At 45.1% G+C, this 24,711-nt stretch overlaps 1 protein-coding gene across 5 annotated transcripts in view; it reads right to left on the minus strand.

Moving 5' to 3' along the window:
• Positions 1-15,107: 15,107 nt before the first annotated feature.
• Positions 15,108-24,711, minus strand: part of Aptx (aprataxin) — an 18,517-nt gene continuing 8,913 nt past the window's right edge. For 4 of the 5 annotated variants that reach the window (XM_021159809.2, XM_029476623.1, XM_029476624.1 and 1 more), the window contains exons 4-7: positions 23,325-23,384; positions 21,221-21,447; positions 18,730-18,833; positions 15,108-17,521 (exon numbers count right to left, since the gene is read on the minus strand). In XM_021159809.2, the coding sequence (XP_021015468.1) occupies positions 17,367-17,521; positions 18,730-18,833; positions 21,221-21,447; positions 23,325-23,384 (546 nt within the window). In that variant the 3' untranslated portion in view covers positions 15,108-17,366. Of the gene's footprint in view, positions 17,522-18,729; positions 18,834-21,220; positions 21,448-21,538; positions 21,877-23,324; positions 23,385-24,711 lie in introns of those variants that run through there. The other variant, XM_029476622.1, reaches the window with a different exon arrangement.

Consider the following 24,711-nt stretch of genomic DNA (forward strand, 5'->3'; position numbering starts at 1 on the left):
CAGCACAGCCATTTCTGCAGCTGGCTGTTGGTGCTGTACTCTGTGCTCTTGTGTGTGCTGAGGTGTTTTGACGTTATCCCAAGTACTTTAAGTTTTATCACTATTTTTAAATAAGGTAGTTTTCTACTTTATGGACTGTTAAAACAGAAAGAAATTGATGCTTTTTGTTTATTGTCATGAATCTTTCCACTTTTCTAAAAATCATCTAAAATTCTAATCATTTGTTATCTGAGTCCCTTGAGTTTTCTAGGCAAATAACCAAATCATAAACAAAACAAAAAGGTTTGTCATTTCCTTTCCTTCAAGCTTATAACAACTACTTTTTTTTTTTTTTTTTTTTTTTTTTTTTACCTACCTAGACGCTTCTAACATCGAAGCATATAATGTCAAGGAGTTCCTGTCTCCTGCATTCAGTGTGATTACATCAAGGCTTTGCCATTTAGAATCTTCTGCTACTGTATTTGAGGTCAGTTCCCCAGTATTCTTTCTTAACAGTACTGAGGGCTGAACTCTGGGCATTGCATGGGCTAGCATATGCCCTATCTCTAAAATATTCTCAGCTCCAGCGTCCTAGGTAAAGTTGCTATTGCTATGGTGAAACACTGTGACCAAAAGCAAGTTGGAGAAGAAAGGGTTTGTCCTGCTTACATGTCCATATCACTGTTCATCATCAAAGGAAATCAGGACAGACACTCAAACAGGAGAGGAGCTGAAGCAAAGGCTGTGGAGGGGTGCTGCTTGCTGGCTTGTTCCTTGTGGTTTGTCCAGCCTGCTTTCATATAGAACCCAGGCCCACCAGCCCATGAGTGGTATCTCTCTGGGGTGGGCCCTCTCTCATCAATCACTAAGAAAATGTCATGTCCGACATGCCTGCCTCCAGCCCTATCCTGTGGAGGGAATCTTCCTCTCAGATAACTCTGGTTGTGTCAAGTTGACATAAAATTTTCCAGCACATCCAACTTCAACCCTTTAATTGTCCCATGAGCACATGCAAGAGATAACGTATTCTCTCTACTCCATAGATAGAACAATTTATTTCTTCCATATATATATGAATGCATGACACAGTTAGTGTGCAGAACTCAGAGGACAACTTTGTGAAGTTGGTTCTTTCCTTGTCCATCTCCGTGTGCTGTGGGGTCAGACCCAGGTGGCCAGTAAGGGCTGTTACCCACCAACACATCCTGTCAGAACATGATTACCTCTTTTCTGTCCTTATGCACTTTTGTCTCCTGAAGGCGTCTCATCTTGATATGTAGTCATGAAGATCTCTTCTATTGTTAATCTCAGTAGTCAGTAAGAGTTATAATTAAGGAATTGTATAATAAATTGAGATGTATTAGCTAAAGTGATCTCTTTGTTAAGCACCACATGAATCCAGAAAAACAAATTAAGAGAAGTCCAGTCATGTACAATTAAATGTAGCTTAATACACTGAGTAGATTACAAGATCTTTTCCTTTACACACACACACACACACACACACACAGAGAGAGAGAGAGAGAGAGAGAGAGAGAGAGAGAGAGAGAGAGATACTCCTCTTTCTGCTGATGTCAAATCAAGTGCCCCAAGCCCAGTTCTATCCAGTCATTTGCTTCATTACAGCCAGAAAATCATAATTATTTCCCTTGATTCATTTTTAATGTTGGCTTTTGTCTGGTTGAAAATGACTATAATTAGGTAATTCTGGGGTTTTTTAATAGGCCTTTTCTCTCAAGAAACAAAGCCATAACTAATACGGTGATGAGAAACTAAAAAAGCAATTTGAAAACACATTTTATTAAAATACTAAGTCCTGCTACACAAGACTACAAAGGAAATCACACAGACAACCTGCCTGGATTGTTCCTCTCTAATGAGCTTTGATCTCTTCTATTCCAAAACTCCTGTTTCACTTTTAAATTAAGGACAGATAATATGAGAAATGTAATTACAAATGCCGGTGGGGAGAGACAGACACAAAGCAGTGAGACAAAAAGAAGAGATGCCCTGACCGCCTCGGCGTTGCCCTGACCACCTCTGTCATTAATCACAGAGCTTTAAGCTTCGGGGTTGTGGGGCCTGAACAGTGGTCATCCACAGGCAAGACGTGAGGATTGTGTAACAACGAGTGCTTGTACTTTATAAATGCTTCCTTTCCCAGAGGTACAAACCAGTCGGGAGGTTAGTCTGCACCTGATCAAATGACTTAACTTAATCATTGCCCTACACGTGTGTGAATAAATTCACTTGACAGTGTTGCTCCTCTTTAAAATATATAGTTTACAAAATCTACAAACTACTGCTGTGTGTTTGGAACTTTGAAGAGGAGGATAAAGGATATTTTCTTTATGAAATTGTTTTTAATTTCAATTTTTTTCTATTTTTCTTTCATTGAAAATAGTTTTTATACAATATATTCTGATTATAGCTTTCCCTGCCCCGACTCCTCTCAGATCCTTCCAACAAATCCAAACCTACCCCATTCCTAACTCTCATTAGAAAACAAACTAGTAGTAAAATAAGAGAGAAGAAAAACCAAACAAATCAGAACAAAAGAAACATAAAAGAAAAAGAGCCAAAAGAAAAGTGCAAGAAACCCATGGAGACAGAGAGCAGGAATCCCATAAAAACACAACAAGGGAAGCCATAGCATATGTACAAAGGATCTGTAAGGTAAAAAAATAAAATAAAATATAAATAAATGCCCTGACTGAACATTATGAGACAAAGAACCTCCAAAGACACCATTGAGTTCGTTTCATTGCTAGGCACAGGGTCAGCCTTTAGAGTGGTTGTACCCCCCCCCCATTAAGACTCCACTGAAGAGAAATTAATTTTTATTTGCAAGTGCTTATCAATTAGAAATAGCTTTTGTATTAGGGATAGGAACTGTCTTAGTGTTTTGTTGCTGTGCAAAGATACCATGACCACAGGAATACTATTTTTTTTTTTGGTTGGGGGGTGGTTTTGGATTTGGTTTGTTTATCTGTTTGCTTGCTTGCTTGCTTGCTTGCTTGCTTGCTTGCTTGCTTGCTTGCTTGTTTAAGACAAGGTTTCTCTGTGTAACGCTAACTGTCCTGGAACTTGGTCTGTAGAACAGGCTGGTCTCAAATATATAGAGATCTGCCTGTCCCTGCCTCCAGAGTCCTGGGATTAAAGGTATTCAGTGCTACCACCACCCAGCCACAGCAATTGTTATAGGAAAACATCTAAGTGGGGCTTGCTTAGAGTTTCAGAGCTTTAGTCCATTGTCATCATGGCAGGGAAGGAGTATGGTGGCATGCAGGAAGACAAGGCATGGAAGAAGGTAGTCAAGAGCTCTACATCCAGATCCACAAGCCACAGGGAGAAAGACTCTGGGCTTAGAATGAACTGTTTGAAACCTCAAGGTCCACCCCCCCCCCCCACCCCACCCCACCCCACCCACCCCCCCGTGACACACCTAATCATCAGACCACACCTCCTAATCCTTTCAAATAGTGCCACTCCCTGGAGACCAAGCATTCAAATCTATGCATCTATAGTGAACATCCTTATTCAAACTACCACAGGACTATTTCCACCTCGCCGCTCAGTGGCGGGACCCCATCTGGTGTAGACCTGTACAGCTCACGCGTGCTGCCACCATCTCTATAAGTTCCTATGTGTGTTTGTCATGCTGTGTTAGAACGCCTTTTTCTCTGGTGTTCTCCACCCCCTCTGACTCTTACAAGCTTTCCACCTTAACTTCTGCAAGGTTCTCTGAGCCCGACAGGGAGGGATTTGATGGAGACATCCCATTTAGGGCTGAGTGCTCCAAGGTCTCTCACTCTCTGCACATTGTCTGGCTATGGGGTCTCTGCACTTGATCCCATCTGCTGCAGGAGGAAGCTCCTCTGAAGACAGCTGAGCAAGCACTGCTCTATGAGTATAGCAGAGTGTCATTAGAAATCATTTTATTGTTATATTCCTTTAGCAGAACAGTTGTATTGGGTTTGTGTGTGTGTTTTCATATAAAGCTGAAAATTGTTCTTTCAAGTTCTGTGAAAATTGTGTTAGAATTTTGATAGGGATGGCATTAAATGTATAGATTGCTTCTGGTGAAGTAGCCATTTTTGTTATGCTAACCCCGCCTATCCATGAGCATAGGAGATCTTTCTATCTTCTGATTTCTTCTTCGATTTCTTTCTTCAATGTCTTAAAGTTTTTAATCGGACATGTCTTTTACTTTCTTGGTTAGAGTTTTTTAAAGGCTCTAGTGAAAAGTGTTGTCTTCCCTGATTTTGTTCTCAGTCCATTTGTCATTTGTATATAGGAGTACTACTGATTTTTGTGTGTTAATTTTGGGTCCTGCTACTTTGCTGAAAGTATTTATCAGTTGTAGGAGTTTTGCAGTGAAATATATATATAATATGTAAGTACACTGTAGCTGTCTTCAGACACTCCAGAAGAGGGCGTCAGATCTTGTTAAGGATAGTTGTGAGCCACCATGTGGTTGCTGGGATTTGAACTCAGGACCTTTGGAAGAGTAGATGGCGCTCTTAACCACTGAGCCATCTCACCAGCCTTCAGTGAACTTTTTAAAGGGTCATTTATGTCATCTGAAAATAAAGATTTCTTCCCTATTTGTATCCCTTTGGTCTCTTTCAACTGCCCTATTGCTCTAGCTAAGACTTCAAGTGATATTGAGTAAGAACAGAGAGAGTAGACAACCTTGTCTTGCTCCTGGTTTTAGTGGAAATGCTTTGAGTTTCTCCCTATCGGATCAGCGTTGGTTGGCTATAGCTTGATGTAAATCACCTCTATTATTTTAAGGGTTGCCCCTTGTATCCCTGGTCTCTCCAGGATATTTATCATGAAAGGGTGTTGGATTTTTGTCAAAGGCTTATTTTTGGCATCTAATGAAGTGATTGTGTGTGGTCTTTTTCCTTTCAGTTTGTTTATATTGTAGATTACACTTATCAATTTGCATATGTTAAACTATTCCTGAATCTCTGAGATAAGGCCTACTTGATCATGATGATAATCTTTTTCATATCTTCTTGGATTCCATTGCAGTTATTTTATTGAGAATGTCTGTATCTATGTTCATAAGGGAAATTGGTCTGTACTTCTCCTTTTCTGTTTGGTCTTTATGTGGTTTAGGTATCAGGATAACTGTGACCTTATAAAAAGAATTGGGCAATGTTCCTTCTGGCACTATTTGGTGAAATAACTTGAGGAGTATTCCAATAATTCTTCTTTGAGTATCTGGTAGAATTCCTCACAAAAATCACCTGACCCTGAGCTTTTGGAGATTTTTGGTTGGTTTGGTTTAGTTTGGTTTGGTTTTGGTTGGGAGGTTTATAATTATTGCTGCTAATTCACTAGGGGTTGTAGGTCTGTATAAATTGCATATCTTTATTTAACTTTGGTAGCTGGTATACACTGAGAAAATTATCCATTTTCTTTTAGGTTTTACAAGTTGGTGGAATACAGATTTCTAAAGTATGTCCTTATGATTCTCTGAATTTTCTCAGTGTCTGTTGTTATACCCCCTTTGTCTCTCATTTGTTAATTTGTATCTGCTGTGCGTGTGTGTGTGTGTGTGTGTGTGTGTGTGTGTGTGTGTGTGTGTCTGTGTCTGTGTGTGTCTGTGTCTGCACATCTGTGTCTGGGTGTCTGGGTGTGTCTGGGTGTGTGTCTGGGTGTGTGTCTGTGTGTCTATGTAATGCCTGACTGTGGGCCTCTGCATCTGTTCAGATATGTTACCAGTGGAACATGGTGAGTGGATAAGGCACTGATCTATGAGTATAGTGGGATACCATTAGGAGTCACTGTGTTGGTCCCTTTTTTTATTATTGTTATTTATCAGTAGTGTCTGGTTTGACCCTAGGTCTCTGGACTATCTAGTCTCAGGTTTAGAAAAAAAAAAAAAAAAAGGAAAAACATCTTTATTTTTACAACCACATACTAACTGCTTTGTCCTCTTCCTGTTGTTTTATGTTCACAATAATCCTACCAGTAAATGGAATTTCTGAGACTTTTATAGGTGAGAAATCCAAGGATCACAGAGTTAGAGTTTACCAGAGTCATGCTACTGCTAAGTGGTAGATCTGGGAATCGAAACCAGAGACTCTGAAGCTTCTAATGTTGTCTAGTGTGGGGGTGGTTTTGGTTAACATAAAACTAATGAAAGTCAAGAATAGTCAATAAAACAAAAACAGTGTCAATATTTCATCACAAGGCAGCAGAAAATCCACTCATAGGTGTGGGGTGCCAGCCCTGAGGAAATAAAGGGATGGGAGGGACCCAGGTCACTCCAGAGCTCGGGGGCACTGGGCGGGCAGACACAGGAGTTGGACTATGCACACTCTTGACAACACCAGGTGGGCGTCTGGCTGCGGGAAGCCACGGAACCCCAGTCTGCGGAGGTGGGGAGAGAGCAGTCCAGGGTCCCTGGGCCTCACGGAGGCCAGGGATGACAGGTTCTAGTTCTTGGGCATCGCAGAATGTTGCTGGGCACCGCCAAAGAGCTGAAAACCCGGTGGGGCCCCGGGGGGCAGCTCAGTCAGCCCTGGGGCCAAAGGGAGAAGGGGCAGGGGGAGAAGGCGCTGAGTGTTTCCCTTGAGGTCTAGAGTCCTTGGTCCAGTCTGGCGGCTGGAAACGCTGGGAGGTCTCCCTGCAGGAGGTTAGACACATAGCTCATTAGAGGAAAGCCTGCTCCATTGCTCCAGCATGATGGAACCTTATGAGCAAAGACGATCCACAGTTTTATTGTGTTTATTGTAGAAAGACAGAGAGCGGGAGAAGAGTAAAGAAGCAGAGGGCAGCCATGGCCACGGGGAGAAAAGGGGAAAGGGAGAGGGAGAGGGGAGTGAGAGGTGAGAGTAAAAGACAAGAAAGAGAGCAAGAGCTTAAGAGAGAGATGAGGGGCCAAGCAGCCCCTTTTATGGTGGGCTGAGCTACCTGGCTGTTGCTAGGTAACTGTGGGGGTAGAGTCCAGCCAGAATACCAGGAGCTTGGGGCATTGCCTACGTGACTGATAATCACAGGATTATGAAGTTGAGGGCTCGGGGTATCAGGAACCTAATGTCTGAGAGCTTAGCTTACAGTTCCACTCCTTGTAGAATTTTCTACTGGGTCTCCAGAATAAGCCTCCCTCAACCAGAACACAGACTGCCTTTCACGATCCAACACATAGGCTGGCTACTCTGGCTCTGTTATTGTAAGGCTCTTGCCAGTAGCCAAACCCAGAAAGCATCCAAGCCTGGAGCTGAGGGTTGAGGAGCGCCTCACAGAAATCACAGACACAAAGCACCTGCGCCACCTGCTGCTTGCAGGCCAGTAAATTGCTCTAATCTTACCCAAGCCACAACCAACAGGTCCAGGGACAGAGTAGTTTCTTGCTGGCATCTGGGACCGGGCCAGAGGCTTAGCATGCTCCACCTCCATGGGAACAGGACTCCCATTCTACCTCCTGAGAACCCAGATGGCCACTGCACCACCTCGCAACCCCTCCCCAAAGCCTGCCGGGCCGGGCCGCGGGTCTCCTCAGTGGACAGCAGAGGGAGGGAGGGAGGAAGAAGGTCCAGTCGCGTCCTCCCGGGCTCGTCTCTGGTCGCCAGCACCCCTCTGCTCCTTGTCAGGAAAGAGAGGACCTCAAAACTCCCAGGACCAGGCCTCGTGCCAGGCACATTAGATGTGCTATTGCATTTCTCCTGGAAGTTTTTTTTTTTTTTTTTTTTTAAGATTTATTTATTTATTATATGTAAGTACACTGTAGCTGTCTTCAGACACTCCAGAAGAGGGAGTCAGATCTTGTTACGGATGGTTGTGAACCACCATGTGGTTGCTGGGATTTGAACTCCTGACCTTCGGAAGAGCAGTCGGGTGCTCTTACCCACTGAGCCATCTCACCAGCCCTCTCCTGGAAGTTTTAACCCAAGGTTCCGAAAAGCCCGCCAGAGCAGGAAGGACATCCCAAGAGCCGCGGCTGGTCTCTCCTATGCCTCCCTCTCAGGGATAACAGAGATCTTGACAGAGTGAGTTGGGCTTTAGCTACCCTTTGTCCTTCGTTAGCATTGCTAAAACGGAACCACCCCTTGGGTGCAGATGCAGCTGGGGGCCATAAGAGCTGCTTTGAAACAGTATGGGGCTGGACAGTGATGGCGCACTCCTTTAGTCCCAGCACTTGGGAGGCAGAGGCAGATGGATTTCTGAGTTCAAGGCCAGCCTGGTCTACAAAGTGAGTACCAGGACAGCCAGGGCTACACCCTGTCTCTAAAGAAAAAAAGAAAAGAGAGGAAAGGAAAGGAAAGGAAAGGAAAGGAAAGGAAAGGAAAGGAAAGGAAAGGAAAGGAAAGGAAAGGAAAGGAAAGGAAAGGAAAGGAAAGGAAAGGAAAGGAAAGGAAAGGAAAGGAAAGGAAAGGAAGAGAAGAGAAAAGAAAAGAATGGGAAGTATGGGAAGAAGCCCCTTTCCAGGGCATACCCAGCTGTTATGATTCAGTCCTTCAGCTCAGTACTCAGATGTCCTCGACTCCCTTCTAACATGTGCCCAAGGGCATTCAAGGCTACAAAGGCCCCTTGGTAGGCGAGGCTTCGCTCGTACTATACAAGTATTCTACCACTGAACTACGACTCCAGGCCAAGCATTCTAGGTTCTGACTACTGCATCTTCCACCTAGCCTGACCTGTGACATAACTTCTGAGTTGTGAACTCAAGCAAAGAGAGTCGATTTGGCCTTCCTGCCAGGACTGGTGACTGTCATAGCAGCAGAAGCCCCAGTACTGTGACTTTAGAACCTCCAAAGGTCAGGCTCTTCTATCCAAGCTAGGTAGAAGTCTCATCTGGAAGGAGCAGGTTTCTATTTCTCTAATATGGGGTCTTAGTTTCATTTCTGTTACTATGACAAATAGTCCACAAAAACGGTTTAATTTGGCACATCGTTCCAGGTTACAGTCCATCATTGCCAGAGAGTCACAGCAGCACGTGCTAACAATGGTCACATCACATCTACAATCAAGAAGCAGGAATGGATGGATTAATGTTCCTGTGCTTATGCCTCGGCTCACTTCGTCCCCTGACAGGCTAGGGCCCAGAATCAAGGTCATTCTCCAGAGGCCAACCTGATCTAGACAGTGCCTCGTGGAGACTCTCTTGCCAGGTGATCCTAGACTGTGTCAGAATGACAATAAGTTGGCCACCCCCCCCCAATCACTGAACCACTTGCTGGGGATTCAGCCACCACACACACACACACACACACACACAGTCCTCTTACTTCGCAACACTGTATCCCCCACTTCTCCCACAGCTGCCTTTCACAGGCTATTCCATCAAGGAACACGTGGATCTAATATCTAGAACCTTCCTTCTTACAACTCCTTTGCTGGTGCTAAGGCAAGTAAGGGTGATGGTTCCTTGCTGGCACTGAGGAATCTTCCCACGGAAGAATTCAACAGAGAAACAGCATGAAGACCCTGACTACTGACCAAGGGACCACTCAGGATTAAAAGGAATTTGTCACCCGGCAGCAGTGGCACACACCTTTAAACCCAGCGCCCTATAGGCAGAATCAGATAGATCTCTGTGAGTTAGAGGCCCAGCTGGTCTACAGGACAGCCATGGCTATACAAAAAAAAAAAAAAAAAAAAAAAAAAACCTGTCTCAAGAAGAAGGAGGAGGAAGAGGGAAGAGGAGAACCCAGAATATGGAGAAGAAATCTAGCTACAGGGTGGCCAGCACAAGGGTATGTGCCAGTCCCTGGCACAGACTGACCTGGCTGCGGGTGACTAGCTGAAGGTTCCTGGGTTTTAAGTGCTTGTGGTGAGGATTTTCTTGCAATTAGAAGAATTTCCCTTCTGTCCCTTAACAACCAAATTTAAAAGCATCAAAGCTTATATAATACAACCATTTGGGCTCTGCTTTTAACTTAGACTGGTATAACTCCTTCATACAACAACCTGAAAAGAGACTGACTAAATAAATATCACACGTGGGAATTAATTTTTGGCCCCACCCATCTCCCTAACCCCCGACCCCAAACCCAGAGCTCACTAGAATGCACGGGCATCCTCCTCCTGTGGAAGCCACGTTTCTTTCAGGATTGGTCCCATCTCTTCCTATAAATGCAGATACTGGTCTGGCATTCCTCCTACCATCTTCAACTGAAAAACAAATTGCCTACAGAACATTGCTTATCAGGTCACCCTGGCTCCTGCAAACCTAAGGTTCAAAACAATAAAAAGTGTATGCAGAATTTTGGGTTGTTCTGAGAGTGCCTCTGGGCAGATCACACGTGGTGACAAGTTCTTTCCAAACTGTGACCATTCAATCTCCTACAAAAGTCGGATTCTCATGCTCAGCATCCACAGTGGCAGCTCTTGCTCATGCTCACCCACATCCAGAAGTGGGTTCAGGATTAACACACGAGGTGAGTGCACAGTCCTTTGAATGGTGCTGCCTCTCCGCCGGCAGGCAGTCAGGGGCGAGGGGCTCTGCTGAGAATTTCTTCATTGCTCAGCTTTCAGCTACCACAGGAAATATGGAGAGATCAGTTTGGTTTTGCTCACTGTTTCAAAGATGTAGGGCATGGTAGCTTAGCCCTGTTGCCCAGGAGGCAGGAGCATTTAGTACAGTCAAGTACTGGGAAGCAAAAAAGAAACAGGAAGAGACCAGAGTTCCAGCATCCTCTTCAAGAATATGTCCCCAGTGACCAGATCTTCCTCCACAAGGCCCCACTGGCCAACACCACCATTATGTAGGGGCCAAGCCTTTGACATATGGACTGGGCATGGGTATCCAAATCAAAGCAATTATCTCAGAGATGATATTTAACCAGGCCAAAGACAAGAGGGGCTCCTGAAACCCCAAACCACTGACACCTATCAAAGAGACAAACAGCCTGGGAGGTGTGGTCTCACATTCTAGTCTCCCTAATGTACATGCCTGTCTACTAGCAATGCTGTTCTTTTCTCTTGAAAGTCTTGTCTTTAGTGCTGGGTTTCTACTATGAGGAGAGGAGATCCTTGGGAAAGAAGCACTTTATATAAGAACTTACCCCTGATAAAAGTTCATAGAGTGCAAACTGAATAGAACCAAAGTCTGAGGCTGAATTTCCAGCCCCACACAGACTTAGCATGCTGGCTCACACCTGCAATCCCAGAACTCCGAAGGTGGAAGCAAAAGGATCAGAAGTTAGGGGTCTGGGCTACATAGGGCGTTCAAGGTCATCCTGGGTTATATGACACCCTATCTCAAAAAAAAAAAAAAAAATCCTTAACTGTGGTCTCTAGAAAACAAAGTCCCCTAGAAATATCCATTCCAAAGGGACCTTACATGTTGATGAATTTTTAAACAATTCTCTTTCACTAAATGCATCACATCAAACAAACTTCCCTGCAGATTAATGAGGGTTCCTCTACTTTGAGAATATCAATGAGGGGCTGGGGACACACATGCTGCATTAAAGAGAACAGCATCCTGCACTGAGTCATAGCTGCCACCAGAGGGCGTGTGCATCATCCTTCCCTGACATGGCTGCCTCAGAACTTACCTGCAGGAAAGCTCTGAATGGGCTGTGCAGTAAATGTCTCCACTAAGAACATAAATCAGAATACACAGAGGCGCCTTAGAACACACAGCTCTAAGTAGGAGCTTCCATCAAATCCTTCCCCTCAGAGCTCAGGGAACCTCACAGGAAAGGAGGTGGGAGGATTATAAGAGACAGAGGGAATGGAGGACACCAGGAGGGCCAGGCCCTCTAAGTCATCATGATCAAAGTTCATATGAGCTCAGAGACTGAAGCAGCAAACACAGGGCTAGCACATGCGTGCATCAGGTCCTCTGTGTGTGTGTGTGTGGGTGTGTGTGTGTGCTCGCGCGCGCACGCGCGCACTATAGCTTTCAGTTTAGTGTTTTTATGGGACTCTTGGGTGTGGGTTTCTGATTCCTGTGCCTTCTCCTTGGCTCTTCCCAGTCTGTGGTTCTTTGTCCAACTTCAATGATATGATGGCTTCTGCTTTGCTAATTTTTTGTTTGTTTTGGTTTTTTGTTGTTTTTTTGTTTGTTTTGTTTTTCGAGACAGGGTTTCTCTGTATAGCCCTGGCTGTCCTGGAACTCACTTTGTAGACCAGGCTGGCCTCGAACTCAGAAATCCGCCTGCCTCTGCCTCCCGAGTGCTGGGATTAAAGGAGTGCACCACCACGCTCGGCTCGCTCATTTTTTTATTTTGCTGTTTTATTGTTATCTCTTGGAATCCTGTTTTCTAATGAGAGACAGAAAAAAAAAAGCAGGCCCAGATTAGGGGTGGGGGTGAAACTAAGTAAAGTAGAGGAAGGGGAAACTGTGAGCAGGATATATTGTATGAGAGAAGAAATCTATTTTCCAAAATGAGACTCAACTGTCTAATATAAACTTACCATTCCCAGGGATGAGACTGCTCTCTCATCTCTCCACTGGCAGTAGCCATCTAATTCTAATGGTGTGTGGGTTTTTTGTTTGTTCGTTCGTTCGTTTTACGTGTACTTATTATTGGGAATTGCATGTGCCGCAGTGCACACAAAGATCAGAGGCAACTTGCGGGGTCAGTTCTCTCCTTCCACTATATGGGCTCCAGAAATCCAACTCCGGTCAGGCTCACAAAACCTGAAGGCAAGACCCTATTGCTGAAGACCTCATACACTTGGGATGTAGGATTCAGAGACCCAAACTGGAGCTGACCTAGGAGCCCCCTCCCTGAGGACCAGCTCTCAAAGTATCAGAAGGTGCCGTGCGGCGCGGCCAAGGGAGAAAAGCAGTCAGCAGTCCTACCCGGCTGTGAGGGCCACAGACCACAGCCAAGATCTCTCCCATGGCACAACAGTAAGATGTCTTACCCCCAAGCAAGAGATGTCTAACTAGATTAAGGAAGAGATAAATATGACCAACATACACCATATCTATGAAGGTGTTGTGATGAGCCAGGTGTGGTGGTGTACGACTTTAGTTTCAGCACTGGAAAGACACAAACACCCCAAGGCACAACGCCTCTGAGTTTCAGGACAGCCTAGGCCACATGACAGAGAAAACCTGCCTTTAAAAAAGTCATAGTCAAACTATTACTTTGTACAACTCATATAGGCTGGTAAGTTAAAACACGTACATATTTTATTTTAAAGTGCAGATCCTGAAACAGGAGACTTACATAATATCTTCCCAAAAACCTTAGGCCGCAAGATGATTGAAAATTCTTTGTTCACATGCTGCCACCTGGTGGCCAAAGTGAGAAACCTCTGAACCGCTCTCACAGGAGAATCCCATTTTGTGGACTGAAAAGCTAAAACATTAGGTGGAAAACATACTGTCTTCTCCACACCCCCCTCATTCCTACCTGTAAGAGAGCCTTTGCCCATTCAGGATGGCATCAAGAGGCTTATCAGATGGAAAAACTGCTTGACCATACAGCACACTCCCTCCCTCATTACAGTCCAGTGAGAGAGAAGTCTCTTTACTGTTTGCTAGCAAAGAGCATGACAGTACTTCATTCACTCAACAAAATCTTGTGTCCTTTATTTCCAGGTAGTCAGAATTCCACTGTGAAGGTGATAGAGGAGCCCATGGGAAACAGGGTCCCCAGCCTACACGGTCATGTAGTTGTGCCTCATAGGGGCTCCCGCCTCAGGGGACTTGGGTTAAAGGCTTCCACATGCAACGGGCACCTTTTTCTCATTCATGTAAAAGATGATGCAATGGGCTGTCAGCTTGTCAGGGGCAAGTTCAGTCAGGTCTACATACTGGGGGTCTCCTCCTAACATCTTGAGTCTCTTCTCACTCACGACCAGCCACAATCAGCTGTATTTGAGAATCTGACCTATCGCTGGGTTCTTGAAAGCAAAAGTTCCCAGCTGCCACAAACTAGAGAGTCTGTGGTGTGGAGATGCTGTCAGCAGCAGATAAGAATCCAGCTGGTCCACTGGCTCCTTAGAACTGAGTGCCAGAAGCCCCTCCTCTGCCCTGGGCTCCACCCCTTACCTGCAGGGTCCAGCCACAGAAGGGTTAGTTGATTCACGGTGACCCGCACATGAAGGGGTCTCATGCTCTGAAATCAGTGTTCTGAGAACACTTCCTATCTCGGCACGATAGCAATATACCCAGAACTTTCAAGGAGAAGGCAGTTAGTTGGGTCTTGAATTCAAGACCAAGCTGAGCTACATGAGTTCCAGGCCAGTCTTGGCTACATAGTAAGACAAATCTCAGAATAGGTAAGTGTTGTCTCTGCCTTTGTCCGGTGTGCTAAGGCGGCTATGTACATGCTTCAATCTCTGCCATACTCTGCCTCACGACGGGCCTGGAGTCAGGGGAGCCAAGAACTTTGAAATCACCAATATGAGGTTAATTGTTCTGAGTCTGGCTGACTGCATTCCACAGGATGATGTCCAGGGTATCTGTCTTCTCACAAAGGACACAATTTCCTTCTTATTTATGGCTTAAATAATGCTCCATTATACACCTCCAAATTTTGAATGTCCTGGTGTCACCATAAAGCCTGAGTGACAAACAAGCAATCCCACAGCCAGCATGTTCATCACCAAAGGAAGTCAGGACAGGAACTCACACAGGGAAGGAATCTGGAGGCAGAAACTGATGCAGAGACCACGAGCGGGTGCCACCCAATGGCTTGCTTCCCCTGGCTTGCTCAGCTGCCTTCTCATGGGACCTAGGACCACTAGTCCAGGGATGGCACCACCTACAATGGTGCTCTCCCCATTGGTCACTAATTATGAAAATGCCTTACAGTTGGATCTCATGGAGGTATTTTCTCAGCTGAACGTCCTTCTTCTCTGATGACTCTTAGCTTGTGTCAAATTGACACACAAAACCAGCCAATGCACCATTATCAACATCCAAAAGGAAAGAGCATTCTAAAGAGGCAGATGTGAACATTACTGCAAAAGGGAACGATATTCCATGACAATATTTCATTCTCAGAAGACACTGAATTTTAATTGAATACAGACAATGTCTACCTAATCCTTGTACATTTGTTTTGTTTTGTTTTTTCTTTTAGTGGTGTACTTGCATCCCAGCAGCCTGGATCCACAGACTGGCAGATCTCTGCAAGTTCAAAGCCAACCTAGTCTACATGTTGAGTTCTAGGATAGCTTGGGATGAGGTAAGGGTGTGGTGTGGTGTGTATGTGGGTGTGGGTGTATGTGTGTGTACGTGTGTGTGTGTGTGTGTGTGTGTGTGTGTGTTTACTTGAGAATTAAGTTATTACTCTTTAAAAAGAGTACTTCTGACTTACTGGAACTCAGTGGGTAGAGACACTTACAGCCAAGCCCAATGACGTGAGTTCAATCCCCAGGACCCACATGGTGGAGACAACTGACATCCGGAAATTGTTCTCTTGCCTACACACACACACACACACACACACACACACAGTGTGTGTCAGCCCACAGTAGCAGAGATGGGTGGCCTATTCACAGGAGGCCAACCAGGAACAGGTATAGCCTTCAAAAGCCTGATCCTGGAGACTATTTCTGCCAGCCAGGCCTCACTTCCTAATGGCTCCACAGCATCTAACACTGCATGGAAAGGGCCTACCACTCTGAAACATGAGCCTGTGGGAGTTAGTCCAGATCTGAACCTTAACCACTGCTTTGATAACATTGTCTTTCCTGGCTATGACAGGGCCAAGGTCAAACGGGCAAAATAATATTCTTTGGCACCTCAGATATAACTTTATTTCCCTTTTAAATGTTTTATTTGCTACATGACACAAGGCCTCATGTAGTCCAGACTTCTAGTTCACCATACAGACAAAGATAACACGGAACTCCCGGCCCTCCTTGCTCCGCCACCTCCTAAATTTGGGGATTGCAGGAGAGTTTGCCACTGTCACTGTGCCTGGCTTTAGATGTGGCTGGCTTTCTTCTACTCTGCAGTCTCCCATCATCCCTCCCTCTGCTTCTGAAGGAAGGCTTCAACTAATTGTGCAATGACACGTCTGTCAAGTAGTGCAGAGTCCAGACAGTGATGAAAGCCCACTGGGGAGAGGAGGGCTATGGGATGAATATACTTAATACCTCAATACCTGGTTCCTGCACATCATAATTTATATTTTTTCCTCTAAGAAATCTAATTTTTTAAAATTTTTAATTATGTATGAATATGTATGTCTGTATTCAGGTTTGTGTACTGGAATGCATGCCCACGGAGCTCAAAAGAGGGTGTAGGATCCCCTGGAGCTATAGCTGTCTGTGAACCACCTGATGTGGGTGCTGGGAACAAAACTCAGGTCCTCAGGAATAACAGCATGCACTTACCCCAGCCTTACAAAATCTATATTGAGCAGAATGAAGAATGTAGGCATGGTCATCTCGCTCTCAGAATGTTCCCCATTATACCTGACATCCTTACACTGTCTGACACACACACTCCTAGTACTGTATAACCAAATATTCAGTTTAATATTGATGTGCTAAACTATATAGTATTAGGTAGCAATTAAATGAACTATTTTGCAACATCTGTTTTTCCCAGATGCATTGGGGAAACTTTATCTGAAGTTTAGATAAATGCTCTGTAATTCTCAAGAGCAGTAGTGGAAGCCTCAGTAAAATCTGCCTGAAGCTAAAAATACACATTGCCCAGGCTGCTCTCCATGCAGACTGTACTGTCAACTGACAGTTCACACCACCCCAGGCTGCCCTCAGCACAGACTATACATCTCACACCACCCCAGGCTGCCCTCAGCATAGACTATACAGTTCACACCACCCCAGGCTGCCCTCAGCACAGACTATACAGTTCACACCACCCCAGGCTGCCCTCAGCACAGACTATACAGCTCACACCACCCCAGGCTGCCCTCAGCACAGACTGTATTGTTAACATTACTGTGCCCAGTATTACCACTTCCTCTTCCCTGGCACAGTCATACACAAATTATCTCTCTGTGTAGATGACTGCCACATATTTTCAACTAGACACTCAGCCTGGTACAGTAGATTGAAAGCCTCCTCATGGAGGGAAGAAGAACCTCACAGAGCAGACTAAAGGCAGAACCAGGGCCCTCAGACCTCAGCTACCTTGATGAACAGATACTACACCATCCAGGAACGAGGGTAGGAACAAAATATATTACCAATCCTCTGCTTCTACATCGTACATTTGAGTCTCGAGCCGGCTCTGCCCTCTCATTAGTCAGGCCTGTCATGGTCCTGGGAAGGGTGATCAGGCATGTCTCAGCCTCCATTACCAGAGAATACACCCATACAAACCCGAATTCCCAGTTCCTGCACCAGAGTGCACCCAATGTGTGGCCGCTCAAGAATAAATAAGCTTTGTTTCGAAGAAGTGTACGCTTTAGTTCAGGATTGAACGGAGCATAGGCAATGCGGACAGATGCTAGCACTGCCCTTGGCCGCCAAGACGAGTGTCACCCGCCCCAGTGCTTCCTGAGGTGCTCTTTCAGCTGTGGGATGGAAGGCAGCAGCTGCTGACACTCATGGCAACGGAGAGGCAGCTTCAAGAGTTCACAAGTCCCATCTTTAACAGTCACTCTGCCAGTTTCCTGAACCATCTTGATCACAGCTACAAACAAAAGGAAGGTGCAGACCCCAGTTATTTTGGAAAGCCAGTAAGACACCAAGAAAAAAAGCTAAAAAACATGACTCTAATCAACATATCCAGTATCCTAAGGCTCATACCTTAACATTAGACTTCACACTGAGAAAATGTATTTGACCAGATCCTAAGTCTGTGCAGCCTACCGTTGAGATGATACACTCCTTCAGGACACATTCCACATAGCCACATCATGGGCTTCTCACCATGCTTTTCCCCAGGTGGCTCTTTGAAAAATGGTAGCTGCCACATTAACACCACAGCAGTCCTGAAGTTGTATATAAACTATACTAGGAAATGCTTACACCCCAAATATACAGAGCACCCCTGCCCACTGCTAACACAGCAGGAGAGACTCCTGCTCGAGAACTCCTGAGCCCCTCCTCATCCAACAACTGCTTAGCACTTAGTGTCCCCTCTGAAGCCTCGGGCACTCAAAGTGTGGTCCACAGCTGTTGGCAGTGTTCAGTGAGGTGGTAGTAACTTTAAGAGATGGGATCTCACTGGAGAAAATAAGTCACTAGGTGTCCCTTGAAGGTGTGTTTCATCCCGGGTCCCTTCCCCTCTCCCTCCTCCCCCCCACCCGCCTCAACCCTCTACCTCCCTGACTACAAGAAGTGAGCAGCGTTGCTCCCCCTCGTCCTCCCTGCCAGCGTTGAGCCTCACCATAGCCCAGCAGCAGAGCCACAGACAAGTCCTCTCCAATAGGAACCTCTGGACAGGTTTAACTTCTTAGGTTACGTCAGTATAATGACACAGTGACAAAGCCTGGCTAGCACAGACTCCAGCAACGGTCACATTCAGAACCTGTGTACACACCTTCCCAGTGAAGCATCCAGCCCGTACTAGCTTCAGAACACCTGGCATTAGCTGGCATTAGCTCTACTGAGCAGGCACTAACTCATCTTCTGTCAAAATCAAACACTTTTGACCCTGACATAACAGCTCACTCCAGGGCCCCTCCAGGATGTTCACGGCAAAGTAGCGATCCTATTACCATGAAACATCCTTGTTCATTTTAGGAGGGGCCTCTTTATAGAGATCACTAAATGTATGAGGCCATTTGAGGCCAGGTTGTTACTTAGAGAAGCAACTGAGTCAGATAGCAAAACATCTAAGAAAATGAAGTAAATATTAAAAAATAAAATGAAAAATAAAAACAGAGTATTATTTACCTTGTGATTCCAAAAAATATTCTGTATTGAAAGAATTCCAGTGCTTTTTGTTTTTAAGGCAAGGAGAATCAAAATCCTGGCTGATCACATGAAGATGTACGTGGCTAGTTGAAAGTTGGAAAACAAAAAAGAACCGAGTATTAAAAACTGGTGTAATCAGGATGACAGCAGTCAAAGCAAGCACAGGAACATACGGTTCGGACACTGTCCGCTCAGGGCAACCTATCCAGTCATTTAGGTGAGAATAGTTAGTCCTTGCCATGTGTGCGGGACAGCTTCATGTCAACTTGACACAAGCTAAAGTCACCTGAGAGGAGGGACTCTCCATTAAGAAAATGCTTCCAGCCAGGCGTCAGTGGCCCATGCCTTTAAACCCAGAGTGCTGGAGGCAGAGGCAGGCAGATTTCTTAGTTCGAGGCCAGCCTGGTCTACAAAGTGAATTCCAGGACAGCCAGTGCTACATAGAGACACCCTGTCTCAAAAAAACAAAAACAACAACAACAAATAAAAAGAAAATGCCTCCATAAGATCACGCTGTATGAAAGTCCATAAGGTATTTTCTTAATTAGTGATTGATGGAGGAGAGCCCATGAATTGTGGGTGGTGCCATCCCTGTGCTGGTGGTTCTTGGTTCTATAAGAAAGCAGGCTGAGTAAGTCATGAGGAGCAAGCCGGTAAGCAGCACCCTCATAGCCTCTGGAACAGCTCCCGCCTCCAGGTTCCTGCTCTGAGTTTCTGTCCTGACTTTCTATGATGATGAACAGCAATATGGAAGGGAAAGCCAAAGAAACCCTTTCCTCATCAAGTTTCTTTGGTCGTGGTGTTTCATAACAGCAACAGCAATCCTAATCAAGACATCACGCAAGCACAAAGACCTAAATTTAATTTTCAGCACTGACGTGAAAAAGTCAGGCACAGCAATACACACTCTCCTAGCACTGAGGAGGCAGTCTAACAAATCAGCAGGTTCCACGTTCAGTGGGTTCCCCTGTCCCATATGCCTTTAATCTCAGCGGTCTGGAGGCATAGATAACAGGAACTCTCAAAGTTCAAGGGAAGCCTGGTTTGCATAGCAAGTTCCAAGATATCCAGAGCTGCACAGTAAGATGCTGTCTCAAACAGATGGATGGATAGAAAACCAATAGTGAGGTGCTGTCTTAAATAAATAAATAAGAAAGCAATAGTGAGAGAGACTCTCAAAAAAATAAATTCATAAATACAAAAATAAATAAGGGAGAAAGCAATTGGCCTCACACACACATGCATACACACACACATATGAATATTTAATGCTTAGTAAGTATCTAATTAAACATTAGGCATTTCATAGTAAATAATATATGGATAGGACTTTGCATCTAGAATAATTAAATTCTAATGAAGAAAAACAAATAAGTAAGAAAAATTCAAATAACATTTTAAAAAAGAACATGCCATGCATGCTGGCACATGCCTGAAATCCTAGCACTTGGGAAGTTGAAGTAGGAGGATTCTGAATTTAAGGCCAACCTGGGCTACAGTGAGAACCTGTCTGGGAGAGGGGAGAGGGGAGAGGGGAGAGGGAGAGGGAGAGCTAAGGGGTTGCAGAGATGTCTCAGCAGTTAAGAGCAGGAGTTGCTCCTCCGGAGGACCCATGTTCGATTCCCACCCACATGGCAATTATCAAGCAACTCTAACTCCAGTTCCAACAGATCCCATGCCCCCTTCTGGCCTCCATGGACACCAAGGACACATGTAATAGATGTACATGCAGGCAAACTATCCATACACATAAAATAAAAATAAATCTCAAAAATATTCAAGTGGTTATCTGTAGTAGAAACCCCTATAGCCCCAGCCTCAGGAAGCTGATGTGACAAGAATCCCAAAAAATAAAAACCTTTACAATCTAAGTTTCCTGTTGTTTATTATAGGATCATTTTTTAAAAGTTGGGACAGAGGCATACCCAAAGGCATAGCCCATGCATTCTCTTTTTGCTTGGACCAAATAAATTGAAAGAGTTTGACCTGCATGCACTCTGTGGGAGAAAAACAACCATTCTGCCCCAGATTCTTCTCCAACTAAGCCAATGATGTACAACCCCCACATTTCGCTCATTTATTTGAAGCTGTGCATGGCCTGAGCCCATTTCTACAGAAGGCTATGATGCTTTGTCTCCTTTAGAGCAATGGGCCTTAGTTATTTAGTTATTAAAGGTGACTCCAAGAATGGCAACAAGCCACAAGCCACTGAGCCCTCATCTAAGGTATCGAAGCTACTTCATCAGGCTTGCATGTTGAAACGCTTAACCTCTGAGGTAAATATAAAACTACAAGGGACTGAATTACATGCAGAAGCAGGAACCTGGGCTCACAGGCAAGTTAGGCAAGTACGAGATTTGGCCCATGTGCCTCACAAACACCCCATTGCCTCCCCTGGGCTACTCAGCGACTCAAGTGCAGGCTGCTCACAGGACACACCAGCACACACCACCCTCATCCCAAGGCTTACCTCATGCTTGGAATGGCATGGTAACCCAATCGGAAGCGCAGTGTGCTGGATCCAGCAAAATCTGCTATCACCTTCTCCCCAACATCGTGCATATGTTTGAGAAGTTCAAGGTGTTCACTGGTCACAACCTTCAGACTGGAAATGGAGGCCCACGGTAAGACCAGCCAGTGGTGACGGGCCTTGGGGTATTTATCCTTAATCACCACCACCTGGTCGTCTTTGTAAACCTAGAGGAGAGCACGGGAAGGAAGGAAAGAGGCAGCAGCTGAGGACCTTCTCCTGTGCACGTGCCATCTGCTCAGTCAGTCACTTACTTACTTGAAAACACAGTGGAGAAAGTTTTAAGAGGTAGAGCAGATGCAGACACACTGACAGCGGTCTTACACTCGTCACATCATTACACAGTGAGGAATCAGGCTTCCCACCCAAATCCCATAAACTCCAGAGCCCATGTTTTGAACACCACACTACATAGGATACAGAGAAGATACACAGTACAGGAGCTCTCAGGAACTCAATGTTAAATCTCCCCAGGCAGAATTCAACCCCAGCTCTCCAACTCAGCCCTGGCATCCATGTGGGTAGACCTCAAGGAGCCCTGACTGAAGCAGGTCTCAAAGGCTCCTCCAATGACTGATGACTTCTGACATGTCAGAAGACAGCATTATGACAGTCACCCTCTGATGATCCCTTCAAAAGGACCTTGGCTCAGGTTAGCAAAATCTCTTTTTAACACTTATTATTTATTTGGGGAGACCATAGGACAACTTAAGGAGTTTGTTCTCTCCTGCCATGTTGATTCCAGGACTGAACTCAAGTCATCAGCCTTGGCAGCAAGCACCCTTACCCACTAAGCCCTCTTGCCAGTCCACAATCTCTCCTAACAGCAGCCAGAAGGTAAAAGGAGACAAAGCAGACAGTATATTCATCTCAAGAAGTAAGCGACCTCCAGTTACTTTTTATAAAACCACTTTAACAAACTCACAATCAAAAACCAGTGCACAGATTATGGTAGCTACTCACACACACTTGCCCAGTACTCAATGTTGTATATCTCAGTGAGCTTTTATAGTTAAAATGGCCATTTTGAGGCTGTGGGGTTTCACTTAGGGTTTAACACTATCAATAACAATCTATGCACTTATGTGCAACAAAAAGAAAAAGCGATGCAAGCTCAGGCTAGAAACAGCTTACATGCTCTTTCATGACCCCCGTGCCCATCAACCCTGAATGGATAATGTGCCATATATACAAAATGGAGTGCATTTGGGAATCAGGGGCTGGGCATGGAGGTGTATGATCTTACCCCAGCACTCAGGAAGCACAGGCGGACGGACACACCTCTGTGTCTGAGGAAAGCCTGGTCGACAGAGCATTTCAGGGCACCAAGGCTATAGAAAGAGACCCTGTCTCAAAAAAGGGGTGAGGGGGCCGCTGCAGAGAAGATCTTAAGAGTACTGGCTATTCTTCCAGGACCCAGGCTTGATTCCCAATACCCACATAGTCATCCGCAATCATCCAGTCCCAGGGCACTCTTCTGGCATCCTCAGGCACCAGGCACATACATGGTGCACAGACATACATACAGGCAAAACACCCTTCACATTAAAATAAATCAAAAATGTTTTCAAAAGAAAAATGAAATCACAAAATCTACAGGAAAATGGATGAACTAAGCAAGGTGATCCAAAATCAGGAAATTTTCATATATATGGCTCCTAGCCTATAATGTATGCATGTATATGTAGAAACAGCTATTTTTTTTTAATATTTTTATTACATATTTTCCTCAATTACATTTCCAATACTATCCCAAAAGTCCCCCATAGCGCCCCCCACTTCCCTACCCACCCATTCCCATTCTTTTGGCCCTGGCATTCCCCTATATTGGGGCTAGAAACAGCTATTAAGTGTGGATATAGTATAACATTTAGAGAAAAGACCAAAAATGTAGTGTTAAGTGATTCTTGTCCTCATAGACCCGTGCAGTAACAGAATCCCACGAGGAAGAGCTGGCATCCTTTGGCTTCATCTATAATTACCACGTTAGAAGCATGCTCACAGACTCTATGACAGACACTAAAATATACAATTTTATTCTGACCTGCATTTTGGGGTCTTTCATAGACATCTTCAAGCCTTGACTCCAGTGGCCCAGTGATTCCTGAATAAAAAACAATGTAAATGAGAATGCCAGTAATGAAATGTAGCTGTATCAGCAGCATCCACATGAAACACGGAAGGAAGGTTAGCTTTTGAGAATGACACTAGGCTTCCTTTATCAGCCCATCGCCCTTTAGGACCACAAGTTTCCCCACCATCTTCTACATCTAGACCTGGGGGTAAGGATGGAGGCCTGCCGTGGAACTCTGTCCAATGTGCAAGGATTGCTACCTTGACTAGGAGCAGCTGATATTACCTGAGTAAGACGGTGGCAGTACTGGGCCAAATATTCACTTACTGGGAGATGGATGAGGAGGGAGGACACACAAGCAGCTATCAGCTGCTGGAGAGGGAGCCTCCTCTCTGATAGGGTAGTCACACTTAAGCTGCCCAGGCCCCTGTAACCACAATTAGACTCGCTGGTTCACCAACTTAGACTTGGGTGGCATGGTTGGTCTGTCATTAGTGCTATATCTGGGATGAAGAGACATCCATTCATATCTCTCCAGGAAAAGCTCCATAAAGCCAAAACTGCCCGTTTTAAATCGCCTCCTTGCCTGCTTATACTCCAGCTACAGCCTACCCAAGTGTCTCCTTTGACATCAACATGTGAAAAACATATTCTATGAAGGCTTCAGTGTTAACCGGTAGGTAGACAGGCAAATGACCCATTTTAGTATTAAACATTAATTACACTATAATGGGAATAGATGTGTAAGGAGTGGATGAAGTCCTGAATGAATGTGTGTTGTTGCCATGACCAGTCATGGAGAGGACCTCAGTGCCTAGATGGATTCCCCAGATAAGGCCCAGAGGGATGACAAACCCCTCCTCTGGTCTAAGTGCCAGTGTTTGCAAATGGCTATCTATGCAGTGCATGCAGAAGCCATCAACCACAGCTCCCTCTGCAAGATGTTTATAGCCTGAGACTGTTCCCTTACAAAGACCTCCTACCAGAGTTACCTAAACCTGTCTCCCTGTTCAGCTATATACAATAAAGCCACCTCCTCAATTCGGATGTATAAAACAACCATGCTGAGTTTCCAGGCTGTTGGTGGTGCTGCAGCTCCATTAGGGAACAGAGCCCACCCATTTCCAGCTTTTCTGTATGTGTGTCTGTCCTTTTTTCATTCCCTCACTAAGCTGGGCAGGGTGTGTCACACTGTCATTACTGACTGCTCTGTCTTTCTTCAAGTGGTTTACCTCAGGAACTTAATAGAAAAGCATCTAAAATGCCGGGCGTGGTGGCGCACGCCTTTAATCCCAGCACTCGGGAGGCAGAGGCAGGCGGATTTCTGAGTTCGAGGCCAGCCTGGTCTACAAAGTGA

The sequence above is a fragment of the Mus caroli genome, chromosome 4 (assembly GCF_900094665.2).
Source record: "Mus caroli chromosome 4, CAROLI_EIJ_v1.1, whole genome shotgun sequence".
Taxonomy (NCBI): domain Eukaryota; kingdom Metazoa; phylum Chordata; class Mammalia; order Rodentia; family Muridae; genus Mus; species Mus caroli.